The 20,373-nt window shown below is 39.5% G+C and overlaps 1 protein-coding gene across 5 annotated transcripts; it reads right to left on the reverse strand.

Annotated features, from left to right (window-relative positions):
• Positions 1–658: 658 nt before the first annotated feature.
• On the reverse strand, positions 659–20,063 carry THOC1 (THO complex subunit 1). 5 transcript variants are annotated; one of them, XM_064655628.1, is made up of 22 exons: positions 19,933–20,063; positions 18,689–18,762; positions 18,523–18,583; positions 17,555–17,621; positions 16,437–16,555; positions 15,685–15,733; positions 15,128–15,223; positions 14,740–14,822; positions 14,415–14,486; positions 14,161–14,234; positions 13,464–13,572; positions 12,245–12,376; positions 10,870–10,970; positions 9,671–9,737; positions 9,460–9,510; positions 8,762–8,832; positions 7,384–7,479; positions 7,017–7,082; positions 4,968–5,051; positions 4,605–4,752; positions 3,083–3,161; positions 659–1,121 (listed from the first exon to the last, which is right to left on the reverse strand). In XM_064655628.1, exons 1-22 carry the CDS (start codon positions 19,978–19,980, stop codon positions 826–828), a joined length of 2,043 nt encoding a protein of 680 aa, XP_064511698.1. In that variant the 5' UTR covers positions 19,981–20,063; the 3' UTR covers positions 659–825. The 5 variants fall into 5 exon arrangements, with proteins under 5 accessions (XP_064511698.1, XP_064511710.1, XP_064511704.1 ...); XM_064655640.1 differs by lacking the exon at positions 14,415–14,486; XM_064655634.1 differs by lacking the exon at positions 9,460–9,510.
• Between the last annotated feature and the right edge of the window lie 310 nt (positions 20,064–20,373).

Consider the following 20,373-nt stretch of genomic DNA (forward strand, 5'->3'; position numbering starts at 1 on the left):
CACTACAAGAAATACCCACAGAACAAGTTGTAGCCAGCTGCCACTTGATACTACAAAAATCTCCCACTCATTGAGGGAAAACGGCTTGTACCCATCTACAGACAGCCACGTCCTTAAAATGAAACTGTCACTTCACAGTAACCTGGGACAAAAAGTTACCATGTTCCCCATGACTCAGGGGAGTTCCTACATAGCCAAACACATGGAGAGGCTAAAAATAATCACTAATAAAAATAAGCATGGAACCCCTTGATCACCTAATTAAGTTCAGACAGAACCAGTTCTTCAGCGGGCAAGTGGGACAACAGCACTTCACTGGAAGTCAATGCTGTGACTTGGAGTTCCATCACTACCCTCTTATTTTACCTATAACAGGTATGTTTTGATAGTCTGCATTCCCCATCACCCAAAGGGTGACTCAGAAGTCCCTGACAGACAGTCCCACCCTGCTTTGAGAAACCACGCAAAGGCAGCAGCAGTTGGAGAGGCTGCTCTGTCCAACGGGAGCGACTTGAGCTCTGCTGGTGCCAAACCCTCCTGCAGCCTGCACTGAAAGCTGCTTCTCCATCCTCCCTTTTATGTTTCCACCACCGAAGACAAAGCTTCCCAGTTCTGGATTGGGATGACTAATCCTTTTCTCAGAAAATCTGGACAATCCTACAGTATTATTAAAAAGCTTTATCATTTCCTGAACAAAAAATACCTATCAAAAATCTGTTACCTAGCAACAATAGTAACAATTATCAATGACAACCACCAGAACAGTCACAATTAATAACACCCCCAGCCCCCCAAGTCAAAGAGCAAGTTGGCAGCTGAAGTGAGTTAGCTGCTGCCTTCGGTATCGTTGGTCAGGCTTTCGGCAAGGTCACTTAGCCCAGCTTTGGTCAGCGCCGTGATCAGGTTATCAGGAGTTGCATGTGCACCCTCCTGATCCTGCCAGGCCACCAGCAGCTGCTTAGCTCTCATCTTCACATCCTCGCTGTCCAACTCAATCTGCCGGATATCAGAATCCTTCATTTCCAAGTAGGGGGCCAAGGCCTTCCACTGCTCCCCAAGCCTATTCGCAAATAACTCGATCTGTTCGCCCGTCATGGCTTTGTCCCGTTGCACCTCTGGACCTGGGGGAAAAAGAGAAGGAATCAGTCAGACATATGGAACATCTCCAGACACTGCAGATTAATCCACCCTGATCTGCCCCAGTATAAATTTTCTGTTTATTTACTGACAGACTGACTCAGGCCTTTCCTGTGGTTGTTAAAACCTATTTGAGCTCCGAGAGCAGGTTTTTACAGATGTATTATTACCTGGGTTTCAAGAGGAATGTCCCTTATTGCCTGTGATAAAAAAAATCTTGCTTTTTGTGTTATCTCCTGTTATATTGAGAGAGAATTGCTACATCAGAACTACTTCCTCCAAACGAAAACACGAATTTTTACAGGCAGACTACAGTACTCAACACAAGTCAACTACAACATTAAAATACAGAGCAATCTTTACTATTTGTCTTCTGGAACTTTTTAGTCACTTTAGTCAAAGTTAACCTAGGTAAAAAACCCCATTTCCTTCCCTTTTTTCTCATGTTCCTATTGGCAGCAGGACTGTAACAGTAACTTTAGTGTGTAGTTAGTACTTTAAGGAATTTTCTGTCATTCTGGCATTGAGATAAGAATCATGGAATACTATGCTCTGCTGAAAAGCCAAGCGCTGCAGTGATTACACAGGTGGGTTTGCACATTCATAGCTTATCATGGTCTGCAATCTGTGGCTTACCACCTGTGTTTATTTCACAGTTTTAAACAAAAAACCCCAAAGACTGAATTACTTACATATAGAAATTAATCATATTCTTAATTTTTATTAAATATCTCACCCTTGTGCCACCTGAAGAGCCAGCTGGCATGGAGCAGAAGTTTCAATTCTGTCCAGTACTTATCAGTCACACTCATTTATCTGAACTCAAGTCACTACATCAAGGGGAAAAGATGGAAGATCCCGGACAACAAAACAATAAAAGCCCTCAGATGACTTCTCTTAAGTCTAAGCACAGTGGTGTACAGCAGACCACAGCTCTGCCATCTTTGCTTTAAGACAATATTGAAAGAAAGATGTAAATCCCACACAGTGACACCACCAAGGCTGTGTTAATTAGCATTAAGCTAAAGAGAACTTCTCTACTATTGGCAAGGAGACTGTGGAAAAGGTCAAGTGCTGCATGGAAAAGGGCAACAGAACAGATTCACAGAGGCCCAAAGGTTTTCCACTAACAGAAAAAAGTCTTCAACAAAACTGCCAGAGGTACCCAGTGTTTGGCTTCCATGACCTGCATATCCCACCTGCCCATGCTGGATCCAGGAGCTGGCACATGGAATTACAACACGCAAGGGAGAAGGTGTTGTGAGATGAAGGCATGAATGAGGATGGAAAAGGGCAGATTTACAGACAAAGGAGATGGAGAAGGACACCTGGGAGCAAGACATACCAGGGTTACAGGCAAGAGACAAACGGAATGGTTCGTGAAGGGGAATGAGCAAGGGATGATATCTGTTAGGAAGATTGCTCTTCTCACAGAGAAGCTTTTGCCTTTGAGATATTTTAAATGAAGAGGAAGTAAAGAACTCAGAGTTGGAATATATCCATTTTTGAAAGTCCCATAACTATCCACCCCAACAGGGACTGTAGGGAAGCAGTTAGCCTGGCAATTAGAGGGCAGAGAGAACAGGAAAGAGAGGAAAGGAGTGCTCAGGTAGGCTTTTACACACCAACACTGGCCTTTCAGCTGTAAACACCTATTGACAATGTAAACACACACCACATAGCAGAAAAGGTGAAAGAGGCTCCTAATCAAACCGCTAATCCAACAAGCTGGATGCTTTCAGCACTGCAGGCCACGAGCCTGGGAGATTGCTACTGGTGCCCCGTGTCCTGAAAAGGCTGCACTTTTTGGTATGAATGCTGGTTCAAGTCAGAAGCACTGGGGTACACAGGACTGATGGCCCTCAGTAGAAACTATGTTTAAACACAGCTTCTACAATACACATCAAGAGAAAAACTGAAAAGACTGAAAACACGCAAATCTTACTTTCATTGTTTTCCTTCAATAAAGCATCATTATCTTCCTCATCTTCATCTTCACCTGTTTTTATTTCTTCAGAAGGAGGCTACAATGAAAGAACTAAACATCACTGGATGAATTTTGTATTAGAGAAATTTTACAGCTCTCTGGTTGTCTCTGGGATGTGTGTTAGAATGGAAAACCTGACACGATCCCACATGAGAATTAAAAATTACCCCACAGTCTCCTGCATCCAAAACACCAGTAACAAGTGCTCTAATAAAAGATATTTCTAACTAAAAAACCTAATAAAAGTATTCACTGACTTCACAGGATAACAAAACTAAGCATTACATAGTGAGCTTTATTACTTACTTGCTTAAAAACACCCTTGCAACAAACTTTGAGGCCACTACTGATGAACATGTTTTTTTAAGAAAACTATTCTTCACTAATTTTATTCCTCACTTGAGAATTCCCCAAAGTTTTGATACTTTCAAACCTCTGGAAGGTGGCAAACAAATATGCAAACAAGAAACTTTTCAGTCTCTGATTTAGGTACTCATCAGTAAAATAGTTTCCCCTTTTTCTACATTTCAGCCATAGGCCTCATGTGCTTTTTGCCATAACATTTGGTACATGACAGTAACACCATCAGGAATATTGCACACACTGTCATCTTAATGCATTAAACAAATTACAACACATTTCCCCTCCCTGTATTTTTTCTAAACCTGCTATTAGCGTACAGTTAACTCCGATGGCTGGACAAACAAGAAACCTATATACTGCATTCAAACCTTTACACCTCAGTAGTTTTCCATTACAGACAAGGAAGGTCTCAGCACAAAACCCAGCAAATTCTTGCAGATATGAACTGCTGCCTCTGTATTAACTCAAAGGTTTAGAAAACACCTCCTTCCCCACTGCTGGCCTGTGTATATCACTGTGTATAAAAGGATCTGAAAGGCCCCTCCCTGGACTCAAATTTGTACTATTGAACATGGAAAGGGTTAATGCCTTAAATTTACAGCTTCACAAGGTCTATTTTTATTTTACATATTTTAAAAGTCAGGGAGCTGACAGAAGAGCTCTGGCAAACCTTGCTGTAAAGCTCTGGTAACACTTAGCACAGTACTTTCAGCTGCCCACACTGCCCCTTTTCCTGCCATCCCAGTATATTCATGAGCCATAATGCTGGCTTAGACCTTCCATAAACGTGGTTTGCACTGCAACACAGAACCCAAGTGGCTGGGCACAAATACATTCCTGCCTACCAACGGGATTGCCACAGCTGGGGTTTTTTTCCACAGAATACAAGGCAGGGCTCAGCACTTACTTGGTTAGTCAATGTTTTTCAGTTTAGCATTACTGGGATCTTCACAGATTACACTAATTTTATTTCTAATTTTTACTTTAGTGTACAAACTTTTTTCCTGTTGTTTTTTTTTTTTCCCCTCTATGTTCTCATGTACCAAATGGACTGCAGAGGAACAATCAGGAAGTCACATGAATTCAGAATTTATTATTATAGGATAATATTACTTACGGGCAGCTCCTTGGCTAATTTGATTACCATGTTTTCTAGATATTCAGGTAAACTCTTGAATTGTTGGTTTGTTGGCTGGAAAAAGTGGGGACTTCTGCGTGCCAGAAGTCTCAGTGCTCTCCAGCCATAGTTAGAATTGTTCACAGCCCTACAATAAAGCACAAGTTTGGTTGGCATCTAAAAAAAGCACAAAAAAAAAGAACTGAGACATTTAGAAATTAATATAATTCTGTCCAAACGTAAAAATTTTTTGTGCATTACTGGAGTCCTGCACAGATATTAGTATTGCTGACAACAGTCTGTTTTCTTTAACAATCCAAACATGAGAGATCAAAATCAAGTGAAACATGAAGATCAACATACTTATACTTATTTTCAACCATGTTTTCAGGGTCTGCTTGTTCAATAGCTTCTTCAAAAAATTCCTCCAACGTTGGCATATATTCCCTAAAAAATTAAATAAGAAGCTTTAATACACTTCACAATCTACTATAAAATAGCTGGTTTTCAGTTCCTTCATACACATCTCAAGCTTATCCACTGAAGAAAAAAAAAAAATCCTCAAACCAACCCATTCAAATTTAACAACTGCAAATTAGCAAAGACTCTGTTTGATACGTTTCTATAAAATTTATTTACTGAATAACCACTGCAGTGTAACAGCAGTCACTAGCACTGCCTATTATTATACATTTAAACCTTCTGCCATACCAAAAGGTGACATCAACATCTGTCAACAGCATTCACAAAGCTCACGAGTGCTCAGGAGTCTAAAATGGTTGTTAGTTTTGTGAGATTTGACAGGATCAGTAAAACATGGTGATCCCCCCCAACCCCCTTTCAAGTTCCATCTGCTCTTGGAACAGCTTGTGGTTTCTTCTGACAGGTATTTAAACCAGCACAAAAGGAACCCTGACCTAAAAAAAAAGAATAGAAATGATATTTCCAACGATCAGGACAGTTTGCTGCTGTGAAGGCTAAAGGCCAGAGACACATAAGAGCTATAGGTAACTGTGAGCCAAAATTCTCAGAGGTGCAAAGCAAGCTGATACTGATCTGTATTTCTGCTACCTAAGGCTGACAGAGATACATCTGCTTCTGCAAGGGAATCTAGTAATTAGTTGGAGCAAGGGGTAAAGCACACTGGTCTATAAATTCAATTTGGTTTTGAAGAACGTGTTTTGCCCAGGGCAGCAGTGCCCCATGCATGATTTAAGTGTAGCACTATCACTGGAACTAAAGCCAGCGCCTTGAAAACCCATCTGATTTGAGTGCTGCTATGTTATCCCCAAAACAACCATCTGAAAAGACAGGTAAGGAAGTATTACCCCATTTGAAGGGAGATGTGAGGAACCAAAGCAAAAAGCTACATTCACTTGACCACGTGCAGTCATGAAGTCTGTAATAAAACTTGGCACTGAATCCAGACCCCATGGGATTTTCTCTTTCCTGTTTACCATGGCATGCGTTTTTGGTTTACCTCCATTTGTTTAGGTTTTTTAATTTTTTTATTTTTAGGTAAAGACATTGTAGCACAATACAATCATGCATGGGGAATCAAAAGATTTGGACTCAAACACAACTTCACCTTCAGCCCTTGGCCTAGTACAGACAAGTATCCTGTCAGAGGCCTTCCTGTACAACCCAGCTCACAAGAAAGGAGAGCACTTCCTCTGCAAAGCTCTAAACCTCTGGAAAAGCAATTCCTCCACTCAGGACATCTGCATAGCTAGCAGCTCTCCGCAGGCAATCAGACTTTACAGCCACTACTAGAAGAGCTCTCTTTGGGAACTGTCCCATTCCTTTTCCAAATTTTCTTACTAGGTATTATGTGAGCACAGAAAGGGATTTTGCTATCTGTAACAAAATTATGTATCAGAGTACATTTTAAGTATTTCCTACAATTGTGCAAGCAGAAGGGACAACCAATAATTGTGTTCTCCTACCTCTGCAGCACGAGTAGATCCGGTATGCACTGGAACAATGCCTGCCAGCCAATTTCCTCTTATCTAGCATTGTTCAAAGCACAGGCCTACTTGAAAATCATAGCCAAATAGCATGCTAACTTCATTAGAGCCAGACTTGGCAATCTTCCTTCATTATATAAGGTAATTAATTATACAGTCATGCTCTACAAAATGGGAGTTTTCATCTGGTTTTTAGCTTAGATTTTACTTTACCAAGCAATGAAAATTACTGACAGCATAAACACTAGAAGAAGCGAAGAAAACTGTAAGGGGATTTCAAGACAAAGATTCATACAACCAACTTCTCTCAAGACACAGTGAAATGACACACCTCCTAAGATCACCTTGTATACTTTCCTTTTCCCAATTTTGTAATAATTGTAATTCTCTAATTAAAGTGCTTAAAGTCAGGTTTAGACAATGACACACCCATTTTTTTACCTACCTACTCTCAGATTTACAAGCTTCCATGTTATCGGGACATAAATTCCAAAGGCGGGTCAGTTCCTCGCTGACAAGGGAAGCACAAACACACATTAAACTCCACATTCATCATTCTATCATTCCGCACTTACACACTGTTTAAAAGGGATCTACAAGAGACAGCTATAAGGAAAGGAAGCCTATTGCAAGTTTTAAAAGAATGATATATCCCTCAGCTGTTCCTTCCCGACGGTTCCAAAGTAAGGATGTTTAAAAATTACTGTATAGAAAAAAATGAAGAGTGGAAAAAAACCCCCATAAAATACCCAAAACCAACTAACCAACCCAAACACAGAAACCCTGTAAAGAAAAAAAAAAACCCAACATACTTCCCCATAAGGATTTTTTTGTTTGATCCTTTTCCTAAGAAGTCCTCTGGAGCTGGCCTCTTTCTCACAGGCCTTGTTGGTTTAGAATCAGGAGGTCTAAACAAAAAAGGATGCTCTTTAGTATCAAACCACAAATATTCCGAGAGCAAAATAAATCCATTTCACCTTCAGATGGTGCTAAGTTAAATCATAATGAAAGTAATCAGAAGGACTGTGAGTCTCCAGTGGAAGGAGGCAGGAGGGAAGAGGAGACAGAAGGCAAAGTAAGGATAAGGAAAGGAATCTGCCAGACACCAAAATTAGTTCACTCACAAATGCAAAGGTCTATCAGAGTCCCAATACAGAAAAAGAAGGAAATCACATTTGTGCCAGCAGCACATATAAGTATGATCTACCCTGCTCCTGGGATCATCTGCTCTATGATTGCAAGGTCTCTTTCCCCAGCTGCACCTGATTTCATGGGATCAGAGAATGGAGATCCCAGACCACTGAGGTTAGGGCAAGACCTACCCAAGCTGAAACTCTGGATAAGATCTACAGGAGAATATTTACAAGAGTCAAATTTCATAGTTGTACTTCCTCACAAGCCCCCTGCAACAGTAATTTCTCTCTTCTCACAGTCCCCCTCCCTTTTTCTTCGAACAGCTTAAGTCATGAAGAGGTGGCTGCACCTGATCTCTCCAATAACAGGAAATCTTCAAAAGATAACGACCCAGATGCTCCTTACCACAAAGAGGCTACAGTCTGTGTGTACAATGAAGAAGGATGGAAGATGGATGTTTGATCACCCCCTCAAGACAGTCTAGCAGACATCTGGAGTTGAAGTTTTGCCACTAGTTACCAGCGAACTACACAGGAAACCTCTCAGTGGTGAAAGCCACTTGTCACTACCTTTCAGGTAAGTGATCACCACCAAGTGGCAAACCTAATAAATAAATGGCATAAGAGAACTGTTGCCCAAACTCCAGGTATGCTGCCCTGCCACAGCCATAACGCCAAAGGTTTCATTAGAGGCAATCCAAAACGGTATATGGGAAAGTCAGGCACTAAATTCTTCAGCCTGGGGTCTGCCAAAAGCAGGAGGGGACGTAACCTGCTCCAGTCTCCTCAGTACAACAAAGTGTTGCCATGAGACAGTGAGGAATGCACTCCTGAGAGCCCACACATCCATAACCACTTCTTCCCTGACACAGTGGAAGCCTTAAGACTTTTGGCAGTAATCTAAGAGCCTTCTGCACACACTGAAGGGACAGGCAACTACACAAATCTCAAAGTTTTGCAAATGGTTAACACTCCTATGAACCATGGGTACCATATTTTGAAGGGAACCACCATTTCAAACAAGCAGCAAAAAGCTTCTACTTTGCAATACAGTTACCTTTCTTTAACAAAGCTTGGGCAGCCCTCATTTTTCCATGAGTTCCAGTTTTCTTCAGTATTTAATATATGCTGGAGAAACATAGAAAGTATTGCACATTATTAGGGTCATAATCAGTTTTGGAGTTGACTCCAAAGTTTTTAACTGAGCTACCAGAAGGGGAATACTTTTGGTTATAGGTTGTGTATTTCAGTCACTTTTTTGAAGGTCATCAGTATAATCTTTGACACCTGGTTTAATTTATTCAAAAATGGTGTATCTCCTCTCTTCAATAACTGCAGGAAAGGCTTTATTTCTCCTAGTCTAAACAAGAAAATAGATGCAGTCAAAGTAAAGAAAGAAAGGAAAGCAAGAAGACAACTTTTTTTTTTAAATTTCGCTTTTATCTTATTTCCATGTCTTTGGGCACTGCACTCCTGTCTGCAAGGATTTCTTAATTTTTAATAACCAATCTCTCCTGTATGTACACATGCATATATATGCATATTTCCATTTCTCTCCAGGAAAAGGAAGAAAAGAGCATTAAAGAAAGCATGGGAAAAATACAACTACAAAATAAAATGATGAGACCTTTTTTTACTGAGATGAGGCAGAAGTTCTCGCAGATATAACACCTGTGTTCCAAAAGCTAGTTCAAGCTGAAACTGCTTTTTTATATGCTAAACAGACTTTGTTCAGACAGGCATTAAAGTACTTACCTCTACCATTTTTGAGAACCTTTCCCCATCTGGAGGATTTTCTGAAAGAAGCTATGAATAGGAGAAAGAAAAGTGAACCTCTTGCATTATATCCGTAGCAGAATGTGTAGGAAAAAAAGAATGGTGGTTACTGCTTCAAAGGTGGCTGATACAATATTACATGCTAAATATTCTTCCATGCCAGTTTTATATAAGTAGACACCGTACCAACCTGGTAAACTGCTTTTGTAGTATCTTCTATCCAAAGAGACTGTTCATCTGTTAGAACATAGTTTGAACTAGAATTGAAAAACAAAACAACACACCAAAAAGTGTCATTAAATCAGCTGGTTTTTGTTCTTTTTTTTTAATTTTAAGAGTTTACTACACATCAAAATAGTGTTGAGGACATATTATTTACACTACATGCCTTCTGAGGGGATCTGAAAAAAAGTGCTTTGAATTTGCTCTGGTCTAGTCCCAGGGACTGACCATTTATTATGGAATTTATGGAATTAATTAGTTCTGCTTGGGGAATTTACTGTCAAGGTTTAGATTCATCCAATAGGAAGTCCATTTGTGTGATTCTAGACCACACCTTGATGTTGGACCCAAAGCACAGCAAATGGGGACAATGAAAAGCCTTACCTCAAAAAAAAAAATCACCAAATGTTACATACATATATATATACACACCATTTGTATCTCATACCATCCTTGATCACTGCTTTTAATGAACATTTTAATGAATTGTGATTGAAATGACTGTCACCTCAACAGGACTGAACTGCAATTCAGAAGACGGGAATTCTATTCCTTCTCTGGCATTGGACTGCCTTGGTAAATAATCTATAGAATTAGGATGATGATCCTAATCTAGTTTACAAAGTTCTTTAGAAGCTATTTATAAAAAGCAGCATACTGCAGGTGAAAGAAAGCTGCTTTGTTAATGATGTCAGTCATTATACACACATATGGCCAAGGGCACAGGAAATGAAGAGATGTAGAATTTTCTTCAGCATAACACTGAGATTAGGAAAATATAGGGTTTGGTTCTGTCCCGTTATATATAAATAAATGCAACATATATATGCTTATATATATATATATGTACGTATGTATGAATATATAAAAGCAACAATCACCATTGTTATTTCTTGCTAATTTAGAATTGTGTAGCACACGAGGAAAAAACAAATCAGCAACCAATGTCACATTACAGAGTCAATATAAATTCAAAATGATGCCACACACAGATAACTTGCACTGGTTTAACAACTTGCTGCTGCCAAAGACAGTCTCCTCCCTGTATTTACCAATCCAAGGTTCCAAGTTTCACAAGAACCTCAGAACAAGTGCACAAACTCTATTTCGGTTTATCTCCAAGTTTCTAGTTCCTCATCCCCAAAACACAAAATATTTTCACATTACCTTTTAAATTTGACCTGTCCCTTTAGATACTGAAACAGTATTAGGTACTGCAACAAGATGTGACGCCGGAAGTTACTGTCACTCAGCTGTAAATCCATCAGCTAAACAACCGCAACAAAAGAATTACACATTAATGAGATTAAACATGCGTAAGCGTAAAAATACACCAAATGTTTTTGATAAACTCCACGGGGACTATTTTTACAACAAGATCATGATAAGTCTATTCAGCATCACCTGTACTTTCATGACAGCACTTACTAAGATGGGTAAACTGTCATCTAGCACACTTTAGGAAAGGGCATCAAAATTTCTAATTAAATCATTTTTTTGAAAGCATGAGGAACTTCCTGTAAAAGTATCCCTAGATTTTTGTTTAACAATTTTATAGTGCTGGATTTAACAACATTGACTTGGAAGTGAACGAGATTTTGGAAAAACAAATATTCAGATATTTCACGCAGCTGAAGGACAGCTCATTCCTTTTCCTATGCACTACTCACTACAACATGTGGATTTGGCTACCACAGAAGTATTCACTCTCATCAATGCTTGCACAGTGACACACTGCTTGGTTTCTATCCTGTATGTTGCAGCATGATAGATCATACAAAGTGAACAATTGAAGAAAAAGGCCTTTGACTATTGGGTGTTAATTAGGTTCTGTATCTTCTATAACACATTATTTAAAAATTGTCAACATATAGGTCAAAGACCTATGATGAATTTTCTCACTCTTCTAGTCCAGAAAAACTCATGCTGCACCGAGATGCCCTTTCTGTCATCTACTAATGCACGCATTTAAAAGTTTAAGTTACATAGTATTCCAAAAAGAAGACAACAATTTTAGGATTAAATTCAATAGAGCGCTGTAATTTTGGATTTACAGTAACAGAATAAAACCCTCTCAAGATATTTTTGAAAGTAATTTTAAACAGGACCATTATGGAGCAGAAAATATAGTTAGCACATCAGACAAGTTTTGAAAATGTAATTCTAAAGGCAACAAACAGATCTTTAAGTGTTTACTCTGTTTTAACCTCTTTTTATAAATGCACCATTGCAAATGAAATGCAATAAACAAATGTCAGCTTTATTGCAGACTCTTATTACACAATTATAAGTCCCTGAATCATTAATTAAAAGAGGCAATTCAAAAAGAATAAAATATATCTATCTAAATAAAGTGATCAAACAGTGTAATGGGATACTCAGAGAAACTGCAGAGTCTCTATCTGTGGAGTCATTCAAAACCCAACTGGACACAGTGCTGATCCACTGCTCCAGCTGAGAGCTTTGAGCAGGGAGGCTGAACTAGACACAAGTTCCTTCCAACCTCAACTAGCCTGGGATTCTGAGAAGAGTAATCACATACCTTTTCACTAGTTAGGAACTTTGCAAAATATACATGTTCTCCTCCTGTTTTTAGTTCTTCCAACTTTTTTCGGGAAGCCTGAGTGTCGTCCAACTTGTAACTTTTGAACACAGCCAAAACTTCTTCTGAGTACTATGAAACAGAGTTATTTATCACATGAAAATCATACAAAACCTTTGTAGTTAGAGAACTACTCTAGTCTTCATGCCAAGCAAGTAAAATGATTTGTAAACTTGCTACCAGCCCATTGAAACAACACATTTGCTACCAAAATGTAGGACCTTTCTGAACACAAATGACAGTGAAAGTGTTATCATGTCAGAATATCTAATCATATGAATATTTAAAATATGCTAAGAAACACAACATTTTGGGTTGTGAACAGTGCACAACTGCTTTGTTGTTTAGATGTCATGAAGAAAAAAGGTTCATGTGATGATAGTGCTACATTAATTAAAAAATTTCATCTGAAAGACTTAAGACTGGCCTTCTTCAGTTTTTGAACTGCACATGTGGTGGTTTTGTGCGGTTTGGTTTTTTTTCTTTTTTTGATCCCATTAGTAGATCTCATTAACTAGATTTATATTAGGATGTCTGAAAAGATGTCACCTCTTATTACCAGAACACAGAGAATGAAGATTAAAAAAACCTAGGCTTCTTGCTATTAAATAAACACTGAGTGACAAATTGTGAAGGAACAGTAGCTTAGCAATAAATCATCCTCAATATTCCTACTAAGCAAAACTGAAACAGCTAGCTGAAGGGGACATTCAAGTCATTGCTTCTGTAAAGAGATTTGCTTCAGTAGAAACCAATATTCAGAATCCCACTGGGATCAATATGACTATTCAAAAGTAAGAGCTAGATAGGCTATTTATCTGCTCAGAGTAAAAAAAAAAACCCAAACCCTCAAGTTCTGCTTTTTGCAGCTGATAAATCACAAAAAAGGTACTTGTGGCACTGTTGCAACATGTGAAGTCTTTTTGTTACTGACTTACACAAGTTATATTAGGGGGTTTATCGTACATCTTAATACACTGTTTACAGTCAAAAGCTCACTTTAGAAAACAGCAAAATGCACTTCCTCGTGCACTATCATTTTTCAGTGGCATTTTCCAAAGGCCTTTGAACTGTTCTGTGCCTACACAGTCACTCTGCTACCCCTATAAACAATGACTTTTACTTAGGCTGAATGGTTGAAAGCATCTACTCAGATTACCTTAAGGAAAGTTTTCCATGACACCTTCTCATAGCACTGCACAGGATTCCTAAAATAATCCTGAAGTGACCAGAATTTTCTATACAGGTTATAATCTATTGGAATGGAACTGTGGGAAAAAACAAACAAACATATACTAAATTCAAGTCCATTCAGGAATGCACAACCCCAGAAAATATCACTCATTTCGGAAGTGAATTAATGAGTCTGTAGTGAACCCTTACAGAGAAATCTGTAACTTAGAATTTGTCCCTAAAAGAGTTTTCCGTCCAGTCTATTGCTACTTTCTCATCATAAAAGCAAAAATAGTACAAAAAAGGGATCCTAGGAGTTTTTCACTATCTGGGGGATGAAGAAGAGTACAGCCTTTTCTCCCAAAAGCATATACAGCATATATTCAAAATCCCTGGATACATCTTATCACAAGTGTTGTCAAGGGAATTTGGAAAACTGTCAAAACCAGAGTGGTACTCAGACGGGGTATGCAACATTTTCAAATCTGTACATTTTTTTCTCCTCTAGGCAACTCCACTTAAACAGTTAAACCACTGCCAGGTCTCTTAACTGATTAAATAATCTTGAGAGGGCAGGAGGTAAGGAGAATTCTGACCACAACATCTAAAGATATTTCCCAAACAGCTTTTCACTTTCGCTTTATAAAGCTTCGTTTAAATTTTTAAAATTTCTGTAAACTCACCAACTTGTTGGTGCTTCATCATCTCCCATTTCACCTTCTTCTACGTCCATTCCTTCTTCTCTCTCCTCAGCGTGCTAACAGGAAAAAATAATTTAAAACTTATGAAATACCACCACAATTTGGATACAGCTCTCACAGTGTTCTTTTTTATAAATGTACTATTACACTTTAGATCAGAAAGCTTAAGCTTGTAACTCAAAAGATCTCTTAGGTACTATTACCATATAATGTGCAACAAATTCTTGTCTTAATACCTTACTAAACTTTGCAACGACAGCCTGACTTCTCCTGGAAAAAGCTGAAGGGACTGCTCTATCCTCCGTACACTGTGGGGAAAACTTTGTACAGTAAGTGACACTGCTTTTTGCTCATAATCTAATCAACCTTATTCCCCTCAAAGTGCACAGTTTAATGTACCAGGTAACATGCCCATGTCCCAAATCAACAGCTCGGCCTGGAAGAGGGACAACCAAGTGACAAACATACAGTCCCAACCATTAGCCAGAGTAGCACATTTTTGTGCAAACAATCTTACATGTTTACTGCAGAATGAGTGAAAAATGACATAGGAATTTTCACCTTCTGTCCCAGAGTGCTCTCATGTTCATTGGTATTGAAAACAGTGACATTTTCCAGGTTAAACTGACTCTGCAGGTTAAGTCCTGTGAAAAACATAGGGTCAGTCTTAGAAGCTTTGAAATTCCCAAGTCTGTTAATTCAGTTGATTGTTTATGAGATGCTGACACTAAATTCCCAGTATTCCAAGCTTCTCACAAGCATTCAAAGCTTGTGTTTGAAATCAAAGCAAATGAAAGTCACAATAACAAGGATAGAGACAAGAACTAAGATACAAGTGCAAAGTGATCTTCTCCAACTAGATTAGGTCTGCAATCATCACAAACTTAAAAGATTGAGCATATTTAGTCTTGTTTAGATGTTAAGTGTGATGCAACACAAAAAATCTCACCTGACTTTTCCGAAAGCGGAAATAACCTAGCCAAGAACAGCTGAATTCTTCCACAGAAGACCGTGTTTTGTGACTTAGATAATCTTCTAAGGAGGTCTAAATATTGTAAAAAGTAAAGGATATTAGTAGTTATCCCTTTTTTCATTTCTCATGCAATAGAATTCAAGCCTTGCTAATTACATGACCCACAGAGCTAATGAATGGAAGCTCAGATTTGTAAATTTAAATGCTGGTAACTCTCTCAGATCACACATTTTTTCCAAACGCATTCTACCAATCCTCCTAACACCTTTAACACCAATAAAATATAAGTTCAAATTAAACCTGTTCTTCTATAATGACCTCCATTGATGGAAAGAGTTCCCTGAGGCCAGAATGACTTTTATGTTAATTAGCAAGACTCATGAATATCTGTGGAGTGATGAAGTTATAACTTTATTACTTATTGAACACATCTGAATTTAAATCGAATCATTAAATTCACTTTCATTTGCTGAGAATTGAAGTTCTTTAATTCTGCTTCTCCCTCCCCGATGCCCCGAAAAACTGCAACTCACCATTGCACATTCGTAGCAAATAATTTTTCCCTGCAGAGTAAAATGTATTCTGAAACAGAGTAAAGGTATTTAGAACATTAAAAACCTTTAGAACATTTAGAACCTTCTTGAGCAGATATTAATTCAATTAAAAGCTATGACTAAATATGAGTCATTCCTACTGATAACTCTAAATTCAAGTCTTCCCTTAGATAACAGGCAGGTTTCACAAAAAGGCAGCATAAAATAAGCAGTCGCATAAAACACATTCAAATCCAGCCTTCATACAGAAAAACCATATGTGACAATGAACTGTAAGAAGAGCATCCAGTTTTTTTCCTGGAACACGTTAATTTTTACACTCATTGCCTTTATTATTCCATGTATTAATTATACAAATAAGCAAAACACACACACAAAAGATTCAGTACTAGTACTGAATCACTACTTCATTCACAGCACTAGTAATTTGGCAGCAGAGGAAAGAAAATGGTAGATACTTGAATTAATGATAAATAACAGTTTGTGAATATGAAGGGCCACGATGTTATCTGAAACAAAGCAGCCTAAATTAATGACTATGGGAAGTAGTCCTGGTTAGAAAATGCAGCTTAGGAAAACTCTGAGAAAGCGAAATGATTTTCAGGTGTTGCCTATAGAGTTACTGACACTTAACCTGTCAGATGCAAAGACAGTTAAAATCCATTTGTAAAAACGAGTCAGGCAGACAGAAGGTTTGGCAAAACTATATAACATTTTGGAAAAATACCTACTGATTTCCATGTAGCAACATTTTTCTCCACAAAAGTGAAAATTTTGTCACACTGATCCAAAGGGAGGCAATCCAGAACATCCCCCAAAAGCACAAAAGGAGTTGATGCAGTGCAGATACCTACAAGGAACAGAGAATATTTTATTCAACAAATTTGAACTGAAATGCAAAAAATAAAGATGCATGGCACTTGAGGGACATTAAATTAAACCAAAAAAAAAAAAGTAAGAAAAAAGTTCTCCTGGATTCCTTCAAACCCTAACAAAAAGCTTGGGCTAAATCATGAACTTTCATTAAAGCTATTTCTATATACAGACATACTCAAATGAGCTTTACAAGAGCTTTGCATTAATGTAAAACAAATAATAAAAAATAACTGTTCTAAAGACCTAAAGTCTGAAATAATGTCGCACCTGTTTGCAGACTGCAAGTGAACTCTTTCAGACTTCTAAATCCACAGTTAGTCAGTCTGCACCCACCCATGAAGCCTGAGAGCCTTTTCCTCAAGTAAAGCACTGCTAAAGTAGTGCTCCAAGTCTGTCTATCCATGCTTGTAGGCAGTATCAGCATTCCTCGTAATCACAGGTCAAGTTATTCCACAGTTCATGAAACATACATGTAGTTCAGCTATACCTACTAAAAGAAACCAGTATTTTATCTGTAATGTGAACAAATAAACAAGGTGAAGAGCGCAAAATACACTTCAGAAGAGATCAGCACGCTGATTTCTGACACAAAAGACAGTTATAGAAACAGATTCAGATATCTAAAAACCAGTCATGTACTGCCTCAGTGGTCTCATCTCTGAAACTATGATGGGATAAATCTAAGCATTTTAGAGTGGACAAAGACAGAAAATGCTAATCATGCTGCAGCCAAAACCATGCATCTTTCTCTATTAAAAAAAAAGAAGAAAGATTCCAACACAAATGTCACACATATACCTGAATTTGATTATATTATACCTAATTTATCTTGTGAAACAAACTTAATAACCACTAGCATAAGGGCCACATATTACAAAAGCTAGCCACTCTAGATGACTTAGAGAAATCATGATTTTAGAATTCCCCTAAATGGTCTCTAAAACTGCCAACAAATCAAAAGAAAGATGCTCACCTTCTGTGACTCCATTAATAGCAAGAGATATAATTGCCAGGAGATTGTCACATGGGGCTTTGTTTATCTAAACAAAGAAAAGAGTGTTAAATTTCTCTATTTTGACCTACATGCATCTAACAGAACTAAAATTCTTGTTTTCAAGTAGGCAAATTTTAAACAAATACTGATGCTCAACTTTCCCAAACTTTCAACTATCTATTAAATTTGACCTGTCAGTTAACCAGTTACTGAGGAATCATTCCTGAATGCTTCCTGCCACTAGAGACTCTAATGTGCAGAGTCATTTACCCCTGAAAATTAATACCCAACATTCAGACTTCATTGAAGTATTAATTTGATCATACATTATTTGATTCCTTTCATCTTTCTTTTCTGACAAGCTGACAAGGCAGCTTTGTTACTACATGCTAGTAAAAAAATCACAGAATCACTGAATGGTTTGGGTTGGAAGAGATCTCAGAGATAATCTAGTTTCAACTCCCTGACATGGGCAGGGACACCTTTCACCAGACCAGGTTGTTCAGAGCCCCATCCAACCTGGCCTTGAACACTTCCAGGGATGGGGCATCCACAGCTTCTCTGGGCAACCTGTGCCAGTGCCTCACCACCCTCACAGTGCAGAATTTCTTCCTAATATCTGATCTAAACCTACCCTTTCCACCCACTCTAAAAGTACAGTTGTAGAAAAATGCATATTTACGAATTAGAATTTTAAGACATGGCAGACTTTCATAAGCATTACAAAGAACTGCTGGAAAAGGCTCAGCCAACAGCTCTCACTATAGTGTGGTGTCTGTAAATTCCACCAATCTCTTTAAACCATTCATATTCAATCTACATAGTTCATGTTTGTTTTAATAAACAGCGTTTTCTTATACTAAGTTGCTATTAAATTAATATATTAGCCTGCAAATAGAAATTTGAGGTTCAACAAGAGATAGGCTGCAGCAGTTTAAAGTACTTACTATTTCTTCTTCCACAACAACTCTAAAAGCTTGATCCAAAGTGCACTTCTTCTCATTTTCACTGAAATGCAAACATTCCACCTGAGTTAGTAACAACCATTAGGGACAAGATTACCAAAAGCTATCTGAATAGGCACTTTTTTAAAAGCAAGAGACATTTACTTACCTCCCAGGAACCTGGTTAAATGCGCTCAACAACGGCTTGATGTTGTCGTTAATCAGAGCCTCTCTGGTGGATGTCTACCAAGATGCAAAGAAAGAAAAGCTACAAAACCGGCACAAAACCAAAAGGATGTCCTCCTTCCTCTGACAGTGGAGAGAAATACTAAGGAATCTTTCTACCACACCCCATGTGTCAGTTTACAGCAGGAACTTCGTAACATGAAGGGTAAATAACAAGCGCACAGAAAATTAGGCATGTGAGCTGGTAGAGCACCACACCTCAAACCTGGGCTAACAATGTGGTGAAAATAGTATTTCTAAGGGAAACACAGAGGAACACACTGTTGTGACCAATGCTGTATCTACCACAGTCTCACGTCCCACACATACAGCTTTAGGTGGTTGTGGTGATTTGGGACATGAATCACAGAATATTCTGAGTTGGAAGGGCCCCACAAGGATCATCGAGTCCCCCTCTTGGCCCTGCACAGACAGCCCCAAGAATTGCACCCTGTGCCTGAGAGCCTCTCTGTCCTCAAGGGAGTCAACAGCTCCCAACTGTGTATCATCTGCAAACTTGCTTAGTATCCCTTCAAGTCCTGCGCTCAGGTTGTTTATGAAAACGTTGAAGAGCACATGAGCCCTGCTTAACAAGATGGTCTAAACATTACTACTTCCTGTTTCGAAATTGATCTAATGGATCGAGTGCTTGTGCCTCGACCACTACTGTGCAAAGCCCATCCCCTTGTTCTACAAACTGAGCCGCAAACGAAGGGATCCAGAGGCCTGGGCACACACCCAGCTCCCCTGCACCGGCAAGGGAAAAGCACCATTCAGCAGAAGCGCAAAGGAGCTAAAAGCAACATGCTCGGACTTTTTCCTGCGGGGACCACGCTGTAATGTATTTTACGTTAATTTAAAATTTACATTTTACACACTGTAAATTTTTACAGTAACGTAAAAACTGTATTTTACATTAATTTACGTTATTCTAAAGGCTGATCCCCGCCTCGGCTGGGCCGGTGTGCGGGCCCATCCGCACTCTCACACCGCTGTATCTCAGCTCCTTGAAGGAGCGCCCGGGCCGCTCCTCGGCGGGAGCCCCGGCCGGGCCCGCGGGCCCAGAGGCGCCCAGGCACAGCCCTACACCGCAGCTTCCCGCCCGCCCGGTCCCGCTCTGAGCGGCAGGCCTGGAGGAGGGATGGAGGGATGGATGGGGGGGAAGGCTAGGAGGCGGGGGAGCCTCACCGTGAAGCGGAGCCGCGCCTCGGGCAGGCTGAACAGCGGCGGCGACATGTTCCCGGCCGGGCGGCGCTGGCGCTCCGCGGCGCGCGCCGATGACGCCGTAACCCCCTCCTTCCGCGGGAAGGGGGAGGAGCGGGCAGTGAGGCCGAGGTCGTGGGAGGGGAAGTCGTGGAAGCACGGGGTAGTTTCGGTTGGAAAAGACCTCCGAGGCCATCCAGTCCGGCCGTTAACCCAGCCCTGCCAAGCCCGCTACTAAACCGTGCCCCAAGCGCCACATCCACACGCCTGTTGAGCGCTTCAGGGATGGTGACTCCACCGCTTCCCTGGGCAGCCTGTTCCAGTGCCTGACCACACTTTCAGTGAAGCAGTTGTTCCTAATTTCCAACATATAAACCTCCCCTGGCGCAACTTAAGGTCATTTCCTCCTCCCGTTCTCTTATTACC

Source organism: Pseudopipra pipra, chromosome 1, assembly GCF_036250125.1.
Source record: "Pseudopipra pipra isolate bDixPip1 chromosome 1, bDixPip1.hap1, whole genome shotgun sequence".
Classification (NCBI taxonomy): Eukaryota; Metazoa; Chordata; class Aves; order Passeriformes; family Pipridae; genus Pseudopipra; species Pseudopipra pipra.